Here is a 16,946-nt window from a genome sequence, read left to right as displayed (position 1 = left end):
AAACTTGCACAACAGGGAAAACACAACGGGCAAAAAAAAAAGGTTCTTCTGAGGACAGAGTGGAGTCCGGATTAAACATGGCATTAAAGATGGAAATTATGGGATGGAAGACTGTACTGAGTAGGGAATAGCATTTTTTGTAAGCATCCATGAAAACATTTTTCACATAGACATGATTTGATACTACACAAAAATAACAATACAGTAATAAACAATAAAACTACAATGAGTATTGATGAACATATGTTTGTGGCTTTTTATCAATAGATTTGAAAGACATTGAGACTGCATAATTCGTCATGAGGACTGTAATGATGTCCAATCCACAGGAGTCTTGCTGCACAGTTTGTTGAAGTGTCTAACTATAATACCTTCTCTCTAGAGTGATTAAGCCTGAAATGAGCGGATTTGAGAGGAACTGAAATGAATCAAAACATTTTTAACCTCTAACCTTCCTCCTTTACAGAATTACATCTGCTCAGATTCCTCACACTAAGGAAAATGAGCTCTCAGATGTTTTGTGTTTCACGTGGGTCATTCATAACCATCTGTCATTCTCACTTTTCAGTACAGCTAATCTATATCCAAATCAACCAATACAACTTTTTTTTTTTTTTTAATTCAAATACAGCTGACCAAATATATTTGCACACTGCATACTAAGTGACACTGACAAATACTATGAATGCCCCATAATCCCAGCAGGGAGCCTCCAGAAGCAAACGGGTCCATCTGCTGGGAACTTTCACGAAGGATCTAACCCCTTCCCTTCCTCCCTTTCCCCCGTCCCTTCCCTCCTAACGTTCCTTGTTGTTCCTTCCTCACTTTCATCCCCGCCCTTCGCCATCTTCTCTCCTCTCCCCATCACTCCCCTCTTCACCTGCCTTCTCTCCTCTATTTCCTACCTTTTGTCCCTCCATTCAACCTCTCTGTCTCCTCCTCTCTGGTCCTTCTCCTCCATTCCTCAATCTCTCCACCCAGGTGAATGATGCAGTAGGGTACCGGTGGCCCTGGGTGTATTTTGTCACCTTAATCATCATCGGATCCTTCTTTGTGCTAAACTTGGTTCTGGGGGTATTAAGCGGGTAAGGGCAGGGTCAAAGGTCACTTGAAACTAACGTCTCTTTCTCGCCTTTATACTGTTGTTCTTGGAGAGCTTTGCTCTTGGTTTTTGCCCAGGGGGAACTCTTTATTTCTTTCTACTTCCTGTTTCTGTCCATAGATGGTGCACAAGTTAACCAAGTGCAAGAAAGTGTTGTGATGAAACTGGTACAGGTACAGTTTGAGGACTATTGTATAAAGACAGCACTAGCACATGTGGCACAAGGAAAAGTGCAACTTGACAGTGCCACTGATGTTCTTATACCATTTGGTGATGCTTATATCGAATGTGTCTTACAATACCAAATGTGTATGTGGGTTCAGAGTTCTACCCATTGAACTGAATTAACTGCGGGTACATTTTTGTCATTATAACTGTAGCTGACTGTAGTGAAATTATACTTCACCATCTGTCTCAAGGACATTCAGCTGGACAGATGGGTAGTCTGCAATTTAGACCTTTTTGATATTGCCTCTCTGACTCTAAGGCTACACTGCTGCTAGAGTAGCATTATTACAGTCATAAAATGCTCAGCTCTCAGCACTGCTAGGGTGGTACGCTATCATCTCCATTTAAAACGTAGAGAAACATAAGCTAGCGATATAATTTCAGACTCCCAGTGGACACAGCCTAATATCATGCCAAATAAAAGCTGTTTGTAGACCACTGTGAAGATATTGACAAATACTTTGCAGCTTGGAGTTGAGTTTCATCTTCTGGAAGTATATAAAAAACATTCTTATGTGTACCCCGATGTTTGTTCATACAAATAAGTTTTGCCTAAATCCTTAAAAAACAAACATAATTCTTAAATATCAATTTTTAACAAAATGTTTCACTTAGATACAAAAAAAACAGATACTGATTCCCGCAGCACATCCCCAGTCAGTAACTGCTTATAAAAGAAAGTAGAACATAATGCACAGCCACAACTAAGGCATTAAAGCATGAATACTTTCCAAGACAGTATGATGTCCCTTAAAATTGGCCTAAATGATACCACATCACCAAACCTTAGAAATGTTACTTTCCAGTTAAGTAAATAAATAAATAGTAATGTATGTACAATCTTTAAATACATACATGTAATGATCCAGTTATCAGATCCATCATTGCAGTGAGAGAATCTTTTTTCTGGCTGGAAATATTTGTTACTGAACTTATTCACATTTATTAATGAACCCTGGTACCTTTGGTTAAAAGCAATTAAAAGTGTATTAAATTCAATCTTATTTTTTTCTCTAAACCTTGTCTTTATATTTATGGTTATTGAACCTCACTAGATCAGTGGCCAATCTAACAACCTCCAGAATCACTACACTGCAATTAAGTATAATTTTGAATATGAAGAGATTTCAGGGAGAGTTGTGTGAAAAGTCACAGCAGTTGTGTAAAAAGTTTCACATTAGTATATCTTCTACTTGTTCTTATAGTTTCTTCACTTGCTATGATGAACTTTGGTAGGGAACAGGTTTAGGGGAATGAAGTGTCTCACCTCTGACTGACTGACCTGAAACTGACACTCGATACCCACAGTGATGTGACAGCAGCATTGTGGGAAAAATAATAAAGGTCTATCTGGTCCAAGCAGCTTGGGGGGTTTGGCTGTCTGACTCTTTGTCTGACTTCTGACTAATGATGCTGTCAACACACTACACAGCCTGACCTTTTACCAACTGCTTCCTCCATGGTGTGTGTGTGGGTCTCAGATTGGCATAATAACTAATGGCTAAACAGGAAGGAGAGCGACGGAAAGACGGAAACATCGGGTGTGACTGTGTTTGTCTGGATTTGATGTGATTTGTAAATAGAAAGAATAGAGAAAAGGATTTACCTGAAAGAGAATCAGTAGAGAGAGAAAGCAGGACAAAAAGAGACAAAAAAGACAATTGAAAGATGATTTAGGACAGAAAAATGAGAAGATGAAAATGGGAGTGATGCTCAGAGTCTCGCGGAACTGTCTCTGTCACACAACTACACGCACACACACAATGACACACACAAACACAGATAAATAGGACTGGGTCTCCTGCTAATGTGTTGACAAGCGAGACAATAGCAGTTTGTCCTAATGCTCATTGATCTGTGTTGTGTGTGTGTGTGTGTGTGTGAGATGTGAGTGTGTGTCTCTGCAGTCTGTAGGTGTGATATGAGGTTCCACCATTCCTCTAGATTTCACAAAGAACACACACACACACGCACACACACGCACACACACACACTAATTTTCTTTCAACCTAGAGACAGACTGTAAAAATCAATGATAAGCCTTACATAAATAAACATCAGCCATGTTTAGTTAAAATCTCTGTACTGATTGCAAAATATTTGATTAAGAATATTCAACTGAGTCAGATACTTCTTTCAGACTCCTGTAGCTGCAAAACACACCATGTAATTGCCCATTATAATATAAAAACAAACTTTATATTCAGCAAACAAACCCAAGATGACAAAAACTGTGAGTTGTCCAAGTAGGAGGTACTGACTCTACTGATACTCTTAATTCAAAATATTCACGATACTTGTAGAGTTTACTTGTCAGTGGACCTTGAAATGTGAATTTATGCACTTTTAAACTGCAAATGTTCCAAAGCCTCCCAACTCCTGTCAGCTCTCATCCAAATTAATTCTTTGTACAAATTGTGTCTTTGGCTGTAACCTGACTTTGACCTTCCCCAGAGTTTAATCAAATGTTCCTTAATTCTTTCCTCCGTCCTGACACCTGGAAGTAATTTCACCAGGTTTCATCATCATTTTTCAATATTTCACGCTCTCCTAACACTGATCTTAGTTGTTTTAAATCATCTTTGGTTATGTGCTCTTTGTCCACATCACCTCCAAAATCTTAAGAACACTGTTTAAGTAATTATCTTGAAATGTACCTATTAAAAAAGCAGGAATCATACTCATCATACGTTTTGTTTTAAACATTATAACAGTCAATGGAGAAAGAGATGAGGCGCAAAGTATAGCTCTCAGTTAAACGGTATGTCTTCATTGCGACCTATGGCCGGAATCTCTGGGTAGTGACCGAAAGAATGAGACGGCAGACAAAAGGTGAGAAGTTCAGTGATGCAGGACGACCTCAGTGCAGAGCCACCTCTCCTCGAGTGACAGGAGCAAGCTGAGGTGGTAAAAGCTGGCGAGGTGTGCCCTCTCCGTCCCTCCCTGTGGGGGTTGTACCAAGCACATTGCACCTGGGAGGAGACCCAGGGGTAGAACACACTGCAGGAACAACATCTCCTGGCAGCCCTGGGGCTCTGCTACCCTGGGACAGTAACAATACAGATAAATAAAATTTAAAAGGTCAAAGGAAAACAACTTTTTTTGCGCTTTGTTGAACACTTTGGGGCTGAATTTAAATCCAAAGCACTTGAATTTTAGTCATAGCTCTTATTCATATAAACTATGTGGCCCCTTCATGACTAAATCACTCTCGGTGGTTGTTATCTCACAACATTTGTAGACGCGCAGACATTTGTAGCAGCTAGCATTTATGAACAGAAAGAAAATAGCCAAAGGACATTCTTTGAAATACTTCAGAGGGTTTTGTCCATTCATCAGCAATTTGATCATTCCAGACTTGAAGCATCCTTAACTTTGACCAGCATCTTCTAATACAGGTAGTGTGGTGGCATAGCTGTTTGTGGTATAGTTGCAGTTTCTCTGTCTCTCCTCAAAGTACATGAAATTTATTCACTTACCCATTGTTGGTCAGTCAGTCGGGGTGTCACAAATCACATGTTTACAGTACCAGTGCACCAGGTTTAATGTAGGATCCAGCTGAATCAATATAAAATTGTGTATTTGTGATTTGGTATCATCCAATAATCATCAACACTGCTCCTTTTACGTAGTTTTTATATGGAAGGTCATCAGGGCTTGATATGGAAGTTACCATATTTACCAGTTTCCATAAGTTGCATCACATCACACCTCATCATGTTGTGTGTTAACAGAGCTGCAAATATCTGAAAAATATATCTGGATGCATCTTGTTATTTGAGATTTGAATCACATTGGTTTCAGTGGGTGAAATTATCATCCATCAGTAAGACTGTAATAGAAATATTCTGAGCAGCTAAAAGCTTCACTGTGCCTGTCAGGATCTATGCTTTCATCTGTATTTGCACACTAACACCTTTTCTCCTTGGCAACGCTTTTCTCTCTTCAGCGGGTTTTCCCTCCTTCCTATTCTGAAGTATAATGTTCTGTCTTTCAGAGTAGTGTTATCACAATATTTGTACATGATTTGTTTTTGCCAGACATTCAGTCTAGATGTTCAGATTGTTTTTCTCCTCCCTCTGTTTCCTGTTTCTCTCTATCCCTCCCTCTATCCCCATCCCTTCATCTTGCTCTCATCCTCCCAGAGAGTTTTCTAAGGAGAGGGAGAAGGCCAAGGCACGTGGCGACTTCCAGAAACTCAGAGAAAAACAGCAGCTGGAGGAGGATCTCAAGGTAGGCTGCTGTGTGTGTATGTGTGTGTGTGTGTGTGTGTGTGTGTGTGTGTGTGTGTTTCACTGAAGCCCACTCTGCATATTACTGTCACTCTTTGAGAAATGGAAATTTCCCCAGTGGCTAAATCGGGCACAAAGTGGCACACGATGTAAATGTGTTGCTATTAAATTAATACATTCAAGAAAGGCCACAACATGTGCAAACTGTTCTCACAGTTACTTCATAAATCATTGACCACAGTTTACCACTACCAAGGAGGAAAGCCATAAGAATATGAAGGTTGAAAATAAGCCCAAAATACCATCAAGACAGACAAGAAAATACATTGAAAGATCAAAAAAACAGTATTACAGTAATTGTAAATACTACTGTATGTGCTTATGTCATATACAAAGTGTTCAGTATCAGTAAGGTACAAGAACATGAAGCAACACAATAAAAGTTATACACATAAAATATTTTAATACTGCTGTCAGTGCCACCAACCAATGTTTTTTTTGTGTGTGTGTGTGTGTGTGTGTGTGTGTGTGTGTGTGTGATTGTGTGTGTGTGTGTGTGTGTATGTGCAATTTGTGTGTGTGAATGCAGGGCTACTTAGACTGGATCACTCAAGCTGAAGACATCGACCCAGAGAATGAAGAGGAGGGTCTGGATGATGACAAACCCAGAAACCGTGAGTACTTCAGTGTGTGTGTTTGTGTTTCTGTGTGTATTTTAACAGTAAAAGAAAGCCAAGAAGGAGAGACAGTGTAATTGTTAACTGCAGTTTCCTACGTACACAGTACATGCATGTTATTTGTGAATTGTTTTGTATTGGCAGTAATGTTTTGTTTTGTATTTTGGGTATGACTGTGTTTGTGAAACTGGTTGGAATGAAGGTGTTTGTGTCTGCAGAGATTTTATGTGTTGAGTGCACCAAGTTGTGCATGTATATGTGAGTGCGCATATGTTTGTGTCAAATCTATAAGTAGAGATTATGGCTCATAGTCAGTGAATGAATGGCTGACAATGTGACTGACTGACAGACTGAGAGGATGGTAACATTGTCTGCTTGCTTTGGCTGAGAATCCTCTTGAGGTTTAAAACCTGCTTAGATGTTAGTGGAATGTGTCAGACTGCAGCAAATATCCTCTGGGCACACAGTCGCATACACACAACAAAACACACATCAACTTAAGCAAAATCTCACACACAACTGTACAGTAGGCATACACCCTTAGGAATGCAGGCGCTTGTGCTCTGACAGAAATTTACACACTCAAATTAACACCTTGTCTCTCTCCACAACACTTCCAGATGGCACATCTCTCCCCAGGACTGAACTACATTTCCTGGGGAGGGAGAGTAGATCGCTGGCCTCTTTTGACCCGGAGGTTTGATCTCAGAGACGATAAATAGAACTTGAGAGAGGGATGGTTAGAAATAGAGGCAGGGATTTTACAAAAGGTCTGTACTATTTTTGTGCATGTACTCTTCAGTATGTACAGTTTGTACCGTGAACTGTTTTATAAATGAATGAGCAATGAAGGCATGCAGACTCAGAGCGTACTTTCAAAGCACTGTGGCTTATTTTGAGAAACACCGATGAAGGCAAAGAAGAGAAATAAACTATTATCTAATCTTTCATTGACTCTCAAGAAATGAACATGGTCAAAAGAGCAATGACCCAATTTAGATGAAAATAAGTCACAACTCCCCTGTGGCTAATCCGTAACAAATCTATTTGTTTTCACCTGTTACTGTTGTGCTCCTCTGGGCCAATCAGTGTTGCAAAAACACATCAGCAGTGTTTGAGATACTGCCACATTAACAAACAAACAAATACGTGCACCCCCATTCAGCCCAATTTGGAAAATGTCATATCACAACAATGAGATGCATCTTTCTCCAATGTTTTACAAATTCAGATCATATACGATTATGTACAATATACAGACAAACCATGGAAATAGTTGTCGTTTGTTTTATCCCAGTCCAAGTAAATTGTAGGGGAAAATAAAACAGAATGTGTAAAAGTGCTTGATCCAGTTTAGTCCGGTATAAACATATGCATATGGTTTGGACTAAAATCAAACACATTCTGCATAGAAATAAGTATTACAACTACAAATATCAGTCAGGTGAAAGTCAGTCCATCACTTTTACTAAAAGTTATAACCTAGACCATTAGATTTAGATGATCTGACAAAATAATAGATACATATGATCCACAGACCTCCATCAGAAAGATCAATCATCCCTCTGTTTGTGAAGGTGGAAAATCAACTCGCTCTTTCTGTTGCTCTCCCTCACTCTCTCCTCGATGAATGGATCCTCCTCTGGGAAGATGAATGAGGGCAGTTTGTCCCTGCTGCCCAGGACATTTTGCATAGACTCACGAACACACACATAACACACGTCCTAAGAAGGGATAGGAGACTTAGAGAATAGAGGAGAAGATGGGCAGGAGACGGAGGGAAAAATAGATGTTGAGATACAGAAACAGAGGGATAGAAATAGAGAGAGAGAGTGTGTGTGTGTTTGTGCATTTGTGTGTGTGTGATAGAGATAGCAGAGGGTAACTGGGACAGAGAACAGATGGGATTTCACATCATGAACCAGTCACACTAGTGACCACACACAGCGACCACACACACGTTTTTACATATCTATCTATCATGCCATCTTTACATGAAGAGCTACAGGAGCATAATATTGATGGATGTGCTGTGAGTGGTGTGTTTATATGAAGACAAATGTCTATAGTGTGTGTGTGTGTGTGTGTGTGTGTGCGTATGGTTATTGTTGGTGGCAGTAGTTGTCATTTGCTCTATTGATTTTCACTTTTTTTTAGTAACAACGTGTGCATGTGTGTGTGTGTTTTGAGATATACACATGCAAACACACACACACACTCAAATGTGATGATATATGATGTGATGTGAATAGTGTGTGTGTGTGTGTGTGTGTGTGTGTGTGAGTAGGGCTTTGTTTATTTCTGTATACTGTACAATAGGTAACATGCAATGTGTTTCCTGCTATCTCAGGGATGTAAGTGTGTGTGTGTGTGTGTGTGTGTGTGTGTGTGTGTGTGTGTGTGTGTGTGTGTGCGTGCGTGTGTGTGTGTGTGTCTTGCATGCTCTCACCCTCTGCCATCTTGTTCTTGCATGCTGTCGTCTTGTTTTGGCGTCCTGCCTGCCACTGCTGTCTGTGGTAGGAGTGTCTCCAGCCCACCTGGGTAAGAAGACCAGTAAGCTTGCCTGGTTCAGTCACTCTACTGACTCTCAGGACGGTATGTGTGCGTCTCTGTGTCATGTGTGTGTTCGTGTGAAGTTGATTATAGTCGGGCATGTGCACACAAACTTTCTTAGAATGATCATTTTGGTTTAGATCATCTACCAGAGCACATAGGATGGTTTAATATCCCATCTATCCTGGGAACAAAAGTCTTTAAACATACTGTATTTCAGTGAAAACAACTCTATTGTCCACTGGATTGTGGTAGTCATGGAGATCTGTCTGAATCTTTTCAATAGAATTTTTCAAAACTGAACTCATAACATTCAACCCGTTCTCTTTGAAGGGAGAAAATGTCCAGCTGTCTTTTTTTTTGTTTGTTTTGTCTCTACCAAATGAAACTTGGCTTTTCCACATTTTGACACGATAAACCTGCATTTGCTTTGAGGATTAAAACTCCAGAATAAGCACAATTATTCTGTGTTGTTGTTAAACAACTTTATTGCATGTGGCCTCAATTAAGGTCATCAGACAACACTAAATTGGAGAAATATAAAACGTGTTCAGGGTGTGGAGCCGGAGGGGCTCCCACTTGTTATTTGTTGTCAGTAATTGCAATAATGATGGTCATAAATACAGTATTCACCCCATTCCTATGTGCATACATAGCTTACATGTGTCTTGTCTCTCTGAGATTGTCCACTAGTTGTGTTTTCATTCAGGAATACAAAGCGTATTTCTGTTGGCTGTTTGTAATGTGTGTGTGTGTGTGTGTGTATGTGTGTGTGTGAGAGAGTGTTTGTGTGTGTGTGTGTGTGTGTGCGTGATTTTGAATATGGTGGTACCTAAGTGGCCTTGTTTCATTTATCATTATCATCTGCTGTTTAGTCAAAGCTTTAATAAACCCTGTGCAGAGATTGGCTAATTTAGAATAGATTAGAGTATAATCATCTCCTATATGAGTGCATTCATGTGTAGCTGTTAAGCAGTGCATTTGCATATGTATGTGTGTGTATTTGATGTTTGCTAGACGTCACCGTTTGTGTATTTCTTTTTCATTCCCGCTACTGTACAAAGTGACTCATGACAGAATATTGCTAGTACTATTCTGCAGTATGAATGATGTACTGGAAAAATGAGCACAATTCAACAAGGGAGTGACCCCAGTATGGAGGAGCACGCTGATGAATGTGCAAGCTTACAAAGATGTAAATAGTGTGAAAGGAAGGGGATGAAGTGGACAGTCACAGAAAATAATAGCTGTTGTGTTTGCCAAGAGGAAGGCGAGTAGGACAGATAAATGTATTGTGTAGCGCCTCATGAATCAAATACATTAACCTGCCTTCAGAGAAATTTTGAATGTTGACTAGTTTGTTACAGAATGAAAGAGAGAGAAGTCGAGAGAGTAAATGGTACGTGTGATAAATAAGCTGTCATGCCTTTTTGCCACTAAAACACGTTCGACAGCTCACATTGTAGTTATAGCTGCAGTGATGAAATTAGGTGTGACTGTAAAGAGCGAATGTTATTTTTGCAGAAGCGATCATGTTTCTTTGCGACAGGTTTGCGAGCGGATTCGGAGCCGGTACGAGTACATGTGATTATTTGTGTTTGCTTTCACAGTGTGTGTGCATTTCTGTATTTGTGGTGGTGGTACATGCTTATTTGTGTGTATCCCTGCTTCTGTGTGTGTGTGTGTGTTTGTCTTGTTGAGCCGTACTCTCTATCCCCAGGTAAGAGCCATCGTTTTCAGTCTCTGCGTGGAGCCGTGAAGAAAAATGCAGCTTTCCTTCGTAAGGCGTGTGCGTCTGTCTGCATGGTCCAACAGTAGTTAAAGATTTACTGGAAACCTGATTCTAGACATGCAAGCGGACTGCAACCTCTTTCCTTCTTTCTTCCCCCCTACACTTTTATTTTTAATCTCTCCTCTCCTCTCCTCTCCTCTCCTCTCCTCTCCTCTCCTCTCCTCTCCTCTCCTCTCCTCTCCTCTCCTCTCCTCTCCTCTCCTTTCCTCTCCTCCTCTCTCCTCTCCTCTCCTCTCCTCTCCTCTCCTCCTCTCTCCTCTCCTCTCTTCTCCTCTCCCCCTGCACTGGATTAAGCATCTTTTTCTGCCCCCTCCAGAGCTTCAAAGCAGAGGGTGTAGTGCCTTCCTCTCAACACTGTAAAGTTGTTTCCTCTCATTGTCTTCCTCTCAACCCTTTTGTATACCTGCCATTGAAGAAAGATAATCTCATGTCCATATTCTGTAGCAATGGAACTTTCCTCCAAATACTATGCTGGCAATATTGCATGTCTTCATTGCATTCAAATCTTAAGAACAGGAAATAAGAACAAAGAGAGGAAACAACATTACTGTACTGAGATGCAGCCACTGTCCTGCTTCCTAGTTTCATAGGAAAGGAAACGGTCCGCACCTGCCTGAAATTTTTGAAAGGGAACAACGAGAACACAGTGTCATCACAGAGAACAACTGGAGCGCAGTTCACTTACTTTGTATGGCAATTAAAAACATCTGTAATATTTGTGATGCCGCAGTCCTCTCCTTGTTGTTTTTCTAGATTCCTTTCCCTAAAATCCCCCTGCATTGTTTCTAGTCATGCTAGCTTTGATACTAAAAGCTAACGGACAGCTAGCTTTAAATTTTGAATTTTAGCCTTTTCCCCCCTTTTACATGAACAGCACCAAAACAGCTTTTGGTGCTGAGTGCTTACATGATTTTAAATCCCTCTTAATGTGGCAGAAGACTACAGTTCAATTCAATTCAATAATCATATTGAATTATGAGAAGACTGCATGATAAACCTCATGTTATGAATATTTAGACAAGGATTTGAATCAGTTTAATGCAATTTTTGGTCAGTTTGAGGTTTGGTAGTTTAGATTTCCACTGCTTGAAATAACTGAAAATGAAAATGAGGCATGGAACACCAATATCTGACTAAAGCTCTGCGATTATGTTGACAGACACAAAACAGATCTCAACACTCACACACACATATTTATATTTATATGTATATTTACATACGTCACTATAATGAATGAATATGAACAATCCATCATATCATGATTTCAGTTTAATATATTATGGTTATTTTTGACATTGACAAGAATGAATGAATCGCTCTTTCTGTTGAGAAAGTTTGACCCTTCCCTGTCTTTCTCATTCCCTTCCTCCCTCCCTCCCTCCTCCTCTCTGTGTCTCCGGTCTTTGGGGTTTACTCTAACAATAGGTACTAAACTAGTTCAGAGCTCCATTGAGGAGAAGGCACCAGGCTGGTTATATATTTGAAAGGCTATAGCCTCGGGAGAGACCGGAGGGCCCAGAGTGCTTTTAACTAAGTAGCATAGCAGCAGGTGGCACGTGTCGAGGTGAGGGAACATGCAGCGTGTTCATAACAGAAGCTCTAATGTTCAGAGAGACCATACTGATCTCTACAACACTGAATTCATCCATCACCAAACATGTCAAAGTACATTGACCTCATACACTGTTCACCTATTGTAGTTTACTTTGATGAATAACACTGGCTACAAGCAGGCTTATGATATAAAACAGGCAGGGTTTTTTTGTTGTTTTGCTTTGTTTTGTTTTTAATATTTCACATCTTTGATTACTACAGATTTTCTTTATTAATTTATATTAAACCTAATGCAAAAATCCCTTTGTAAATTTGCTGTGGGAATTGGGTTGGCCTTCAAAAAGATACCATAATGCTCATGTCATTGTAAAACCGACCATTAGCCACTTTTTTCTAGTTTTTATGTTTTCACTCAGGACTTGGAATGATGAATGGCTTAATGACTGCTGCCCCCTTAAGCTTGGGATGACCGACTGCATGCTGAGAGAGACTTTGCTTGCTTGGTTTTCTTTGCTTTACTATTTAGATAGCGTAGCATTTATGCTCATCTTTATTCAAAGACATATAACTGGTACTTAAGCTACATGTTCAATACAGTTTGTCTTTTTTTAATGGTAGATTTCTGGATTTCTCATTAGCAAATCTGCATGAAACACTTGTAAAAATCTCAGTAGAAAGGCAGGATGGCCAGTGTCAGGGTGGAACATTGTGCATGGAGCTTATAAAGTAGAGCACAATTGCAGTTTAAGTTTATGTAGCTCACTTTTGGATGTTATGTTTGGATCTCCAGAAAGTCAGAGAGAGTTAGTTTAATTTAGTTTAGATTTAGTTTTAGTTCAGTTTTTAAAACACCCTCTCATCCTAAATGCTGATCATGTTCCTCTGTTTCATGCTAGCACTCATTTTGCAAGGGTAGTGGGGTTTTTTTTTTTTCTGTTTTTTAACAGTGGATATCTTATTTTAAGACGAGAGACATTGAGATTCATGTGCGGTATCTGACTCTGATACCCAGAGGGTGTTACAATAAGTGTTTGAGGTGACAGTGTGGGGAGTGCAGCTCATTCCCGCAGGCAGGCAAAGACTGACAGAAGCAATAAAAAGCAATGTATCACTTCATATCAGTCTCTCAACCAGCCATCCCCACACTGATCCCTCTCTCTCTCTGTCCCTCCTTCTATCCATACCTCCCTCGATCCTTCCATCACTTTCTCCTCCATTGCCACTTCATAATTTTTTTCAGTCTATTCGCCATATTTTTCCTCTTTAACACTTTTACATCCTCAACTGCCAATTCCTATTACTCTTGTCCTTTCTCCACAGCAGTCTCTGCCCCCATCTTCACTTTATTCATCCATCCATCTCTACAGATTATCACTCCCATCTTTAAATAAGGACAAAGTGGCGGGTCTGCTGCGTCCATGTAGCTTTACAAACAAGTAGGATCAGACTAGTACCTATACTTCTTCTGAGTTAATTCTCAAATGTTTGTATTGACATAAATCCTGCCAAAGCTTTCACAGCTTGATTAAATGTTAGAAGACTGAATAAAAAGCAAGCTTTTTTTCAAAACCCTGGCTGCAATTATGCTCTAGTATCCCCTGCAACGTTTGCAGCAGGAAGACCAAAATCTACATCAGGTTTTTTTCTTTCACTCTTTTTGTGAGCTATAAAATCACCAAAGGGTTTTGTTAAGATTTAATTCACCCTTAGTCGAGCAATCCCTCAGCTTAGAAGTTGAAATCCATCCTAATAGCTGTTGTACAGGTTGCTACACAGAATCCCTAACCAGTAAATATTGCTAGTATGGCAACTCGGTGAGTAATTAGTTTAGGGAACCAGTACAAAGTTTGGGACTTAGGGCTTTATTGACTCAAGTGTGTCTTAATTAGAGCGGTTGGACAATGCTGACTTGTGAATCTCGACTCATCAACAGCATCTTTTAATTAGTCTGTATACTGGGGCAAGATCCCTTCATAGGCCATTTTAACACCAACAGGAAGGAGTTTTGTGGATTTTAGCTTGGTTTGACCCAGTGTCTGGTGGAGCTGCTCAGCACTCACCAATAGGAGACTGAGTGTAGCAGTGCAGTTGTAAAATGTGTTGACTTTTTGTAGTCAAACCCAAGTTGTGGAGTAAGCAATAAAGTAGTAAAAGCCAGCATGAGAAGCAAGGATATAAGCAAGGATGTACAACCTATTTGTCTGTCCTATTAATTTATCTTTCTCTTTTTTTTTTTCCTTTTTGTCTTTCTTCCCACCTCTGTCATCTCTTTTTCTCTGCCTCTGCTCCTTTCTGTCTCTCAGTGAGCATGCCAGCCAGTGAGAATGAATCAGTCAACACAGACAACGCCCCCGGGGGAGATGTAGAGGGGGAGACCTGCTGTACCCGGCTAGCGTAAGTACCTCACCCTCTCTCGAACCTATTTCCTCTTTTTTTCTTAGATCTCTCATTCGCCCTTTGTCAAGTTTTATCCTGCATCTTTCCTGTTTTAGTATTTCAGTATTAGCCAAGTGACTTATCCTGCCGCTATCCTGCACTGATCTCACAAAGTCAGACCTTTGTCTCATCAAGCTCATGAAGGTCTGGAGGAATTCATGCAGCAACAATAGTTATGTAAGAGTAATAGTGGGTAGTTATCATACTCCAACTCATAAAATGTTGATAGACAGGGTCCAGAAATCTGTAAGCTTGATCTGGTCTGGCTAAAGGGAGTTAATACTACACTAACGCTTAATTTTTGTCATCTGCCTCAGTTCTGCAGAAGCCAACATGTCCCTCATTCTTAATGCATACATAGCCTACACAGATATATCATCGCTGTCAGGTGAAAATATTTGTATTTCCAAAAAGTATTTTTTTCAGTTCAAGAATTACAGGTTTGTTTATAATTATATAAGTATATATATATAAAGTATAATTGCATCCAGTGGAGTTATGAAAAGATTTTATGCTGTAAATCCCAAAGTCACCGAACCTTAAAATATGAAAATGATTAGACTTGGAAATACAGTGTTTTCACAGAATAACAAGAATATCTGGTGTCATTTCAGTTTTACTTGTTCCAGAACTGGTTCGTCACAGAAAACATTGCATAAGCTCATTAAATGAATAAATAATAGTTAGAAGCTTGTCACGTGAGGCCAAAGTGCCTCTTGAACTAATCCTCATGTTGGGCTTCCCAAACAGTAGAAAAGCGGGGACATCAGTCATGGTTACATCTCATCTAATAGTAAAGGAGCTTTTTTTTTTTTCTCTCTCGCTTTTTCTTTCTACTCACCGCTCTCCTTCTCTCTCTCTTCGCGTGAATGCTGGTAAAGTGCTTTTCTCCTCCCCTGTGGGAGCTCACGAACAGCTGACTCACTCGCTCTCCCTACTCCTTTCATTTTTTACATTGTTCAAACAAGTGCGTTGCTTTCTTTCTTAGACACGAGGCCACGCAGGAGCCGTGACCCCAGCGGGGCCCGCTTCAACACACCCAATCAAACACAACTACATACAAAACTGGGAAAAAATCCAGAATAAAATGTGTGACTTCAAATCAAAGTGAATCAAAAACACACTGACCAGAGGGATAGTAAAAGCCATAGGCACACGTTGATGGCACACTGTTGTATATTTGTACTCTTGCTGTCCATCTGTTACTTTGTCTTTGTTTTGCTGTTTGTGTTTATTTGTCCCCAGTCAGCCCAAAACAACTTAAAACAAAGGATATGTCATAGGAAGTGCCAGAAATTCAACACGTTATGCCAGATTTTCTTAAAAATGTTTATAGAAACAGACTTTAGTGAAGCAGTTCTTTTGTATGCTGTGATTAGCCATTTTTATTAGTCCATTTAATGCATATGTTATGCTAAAAATGCAAATTCGAATTGCTGTCAGATACAGTATATACAGTATTGTCTTCTTGTGTACCAGTAAATATCTTGTAACAGTTGTAGAATAAACCTCATTTGTCTTTAAAAGTCACATAAAAATGTGTAAGTCTACAGCATCAATCTCCCTTTTTATTATTGGAATTCACTCCTGTAGTTTTGAGTCTTATTTATACAGGTGAGTTTCACAGTAATCTGACTGTCCAGAAAGTAAATGAATAGTAAACCTTGCCAGGACTGGAAATACAAGCCCTCATCTTTCCTCTATGAGACCGCAACAAGTTTGGCCAGGGGCGCTTGCTCACACCATTATGGAGATAAGACTTGAGACTTTCAGTGTTTGTCAGTTCCTCTTCACATCGCTATGGAGACAGACCTCGGGGTAGAAACTACTTCGGCGCCAAGAGACGTGTGTACTGTCAGCCTCCATATCCAGCCAGTCAGTCATTTTATTCTTTCGTTCAGTCAGTCAGTGAGTCATTTCATTGCTTCAGTCAGTCGGTCAGTCAACCGGTCAGTCAGTTCAACCGCTTTTACAAACAAACTCAGTACACAGTCGCTCACAAGTCCCTGAAAGCTGGAGGGATTTATTGATACTACGGCATTATATTTTGATTTATTTAATTATTCAAAATGAGTATAAAAGCATATTGATGTGATCTACCTTTAAAAAACAAAGTAAAATTGTCAACTGCAATGAAAGCAGATGAAAAACACCAACCATTGCATTATTTAATGTGGTCAGTGTATTTACCATTAACCAAATAGTTGTACTTTTATGTGCATCAGGTTTGGTTATCAAACATCAATCAACCCATGTGTGGTTGGTGTATGACTTTAAATCACACATTCAAGTTACAGGTACAACCTAAGGTCAAATGATTTAATCTGAACACAACAGATTAAAATAATTTGATATGCTGTGGATTCAAATTT

At 39.7% G+C, this 16,946-nt stretch overlaps 1 protein-coding gene across 2 annotated transcripts in view; it reads left to right on the top strand.

Moving 5' to 3' along the window:
• Positions 1–16,946, top strand: part of cacna1c (calcium channel, voltage-dependent, L type, alpha 1C subunit) — a 150,782-nt gene that overhangs the window by 83,110 nt on the left and 50,726 nt on the right. Inside the window, exons 8-11 of one of the 2 annotated variants that reach the window (XM_044342944.1) lie at positions 5,476–5,563; positions 6,152–6,236; positions 8,760–8,834; positions 14,442–14,532. In XM_044342944.1, the coding sequence (XP_044198879.1) occupies positions 5,476–5,563; positions 6,152–6,236; positions 8,760–8,834; positions 14,442–14,532 (339 nt within the window). The remainder of the gene's footprint in view (positions 1–5,475; positions 5,564–6,151; positions 6,237–8,759; positions 8,835–14,441; positions 14,533–16,946) is intronic. The other variant, XM_044342945.1, reaches the window with a different exon arrangement.

The sequence above is a fragment of the Thunnus albacares genome, chromosome 23 (genome assembly GCF_914725855.1).
Source record: "Thunnus albacares chromosome 23, fThuAlb1.1, whole genome shotgun sequence".
NCBI lineage: Eukaryota > Metazoa > Chordata > Actinopteri > Scombriformes > Scombridae > Thunnus > Thunnus albacares.
Note: the sequence above shows the minus strand (reverse complement) of the source record. Positions and strands in the feature narration are given on the sequence as shown.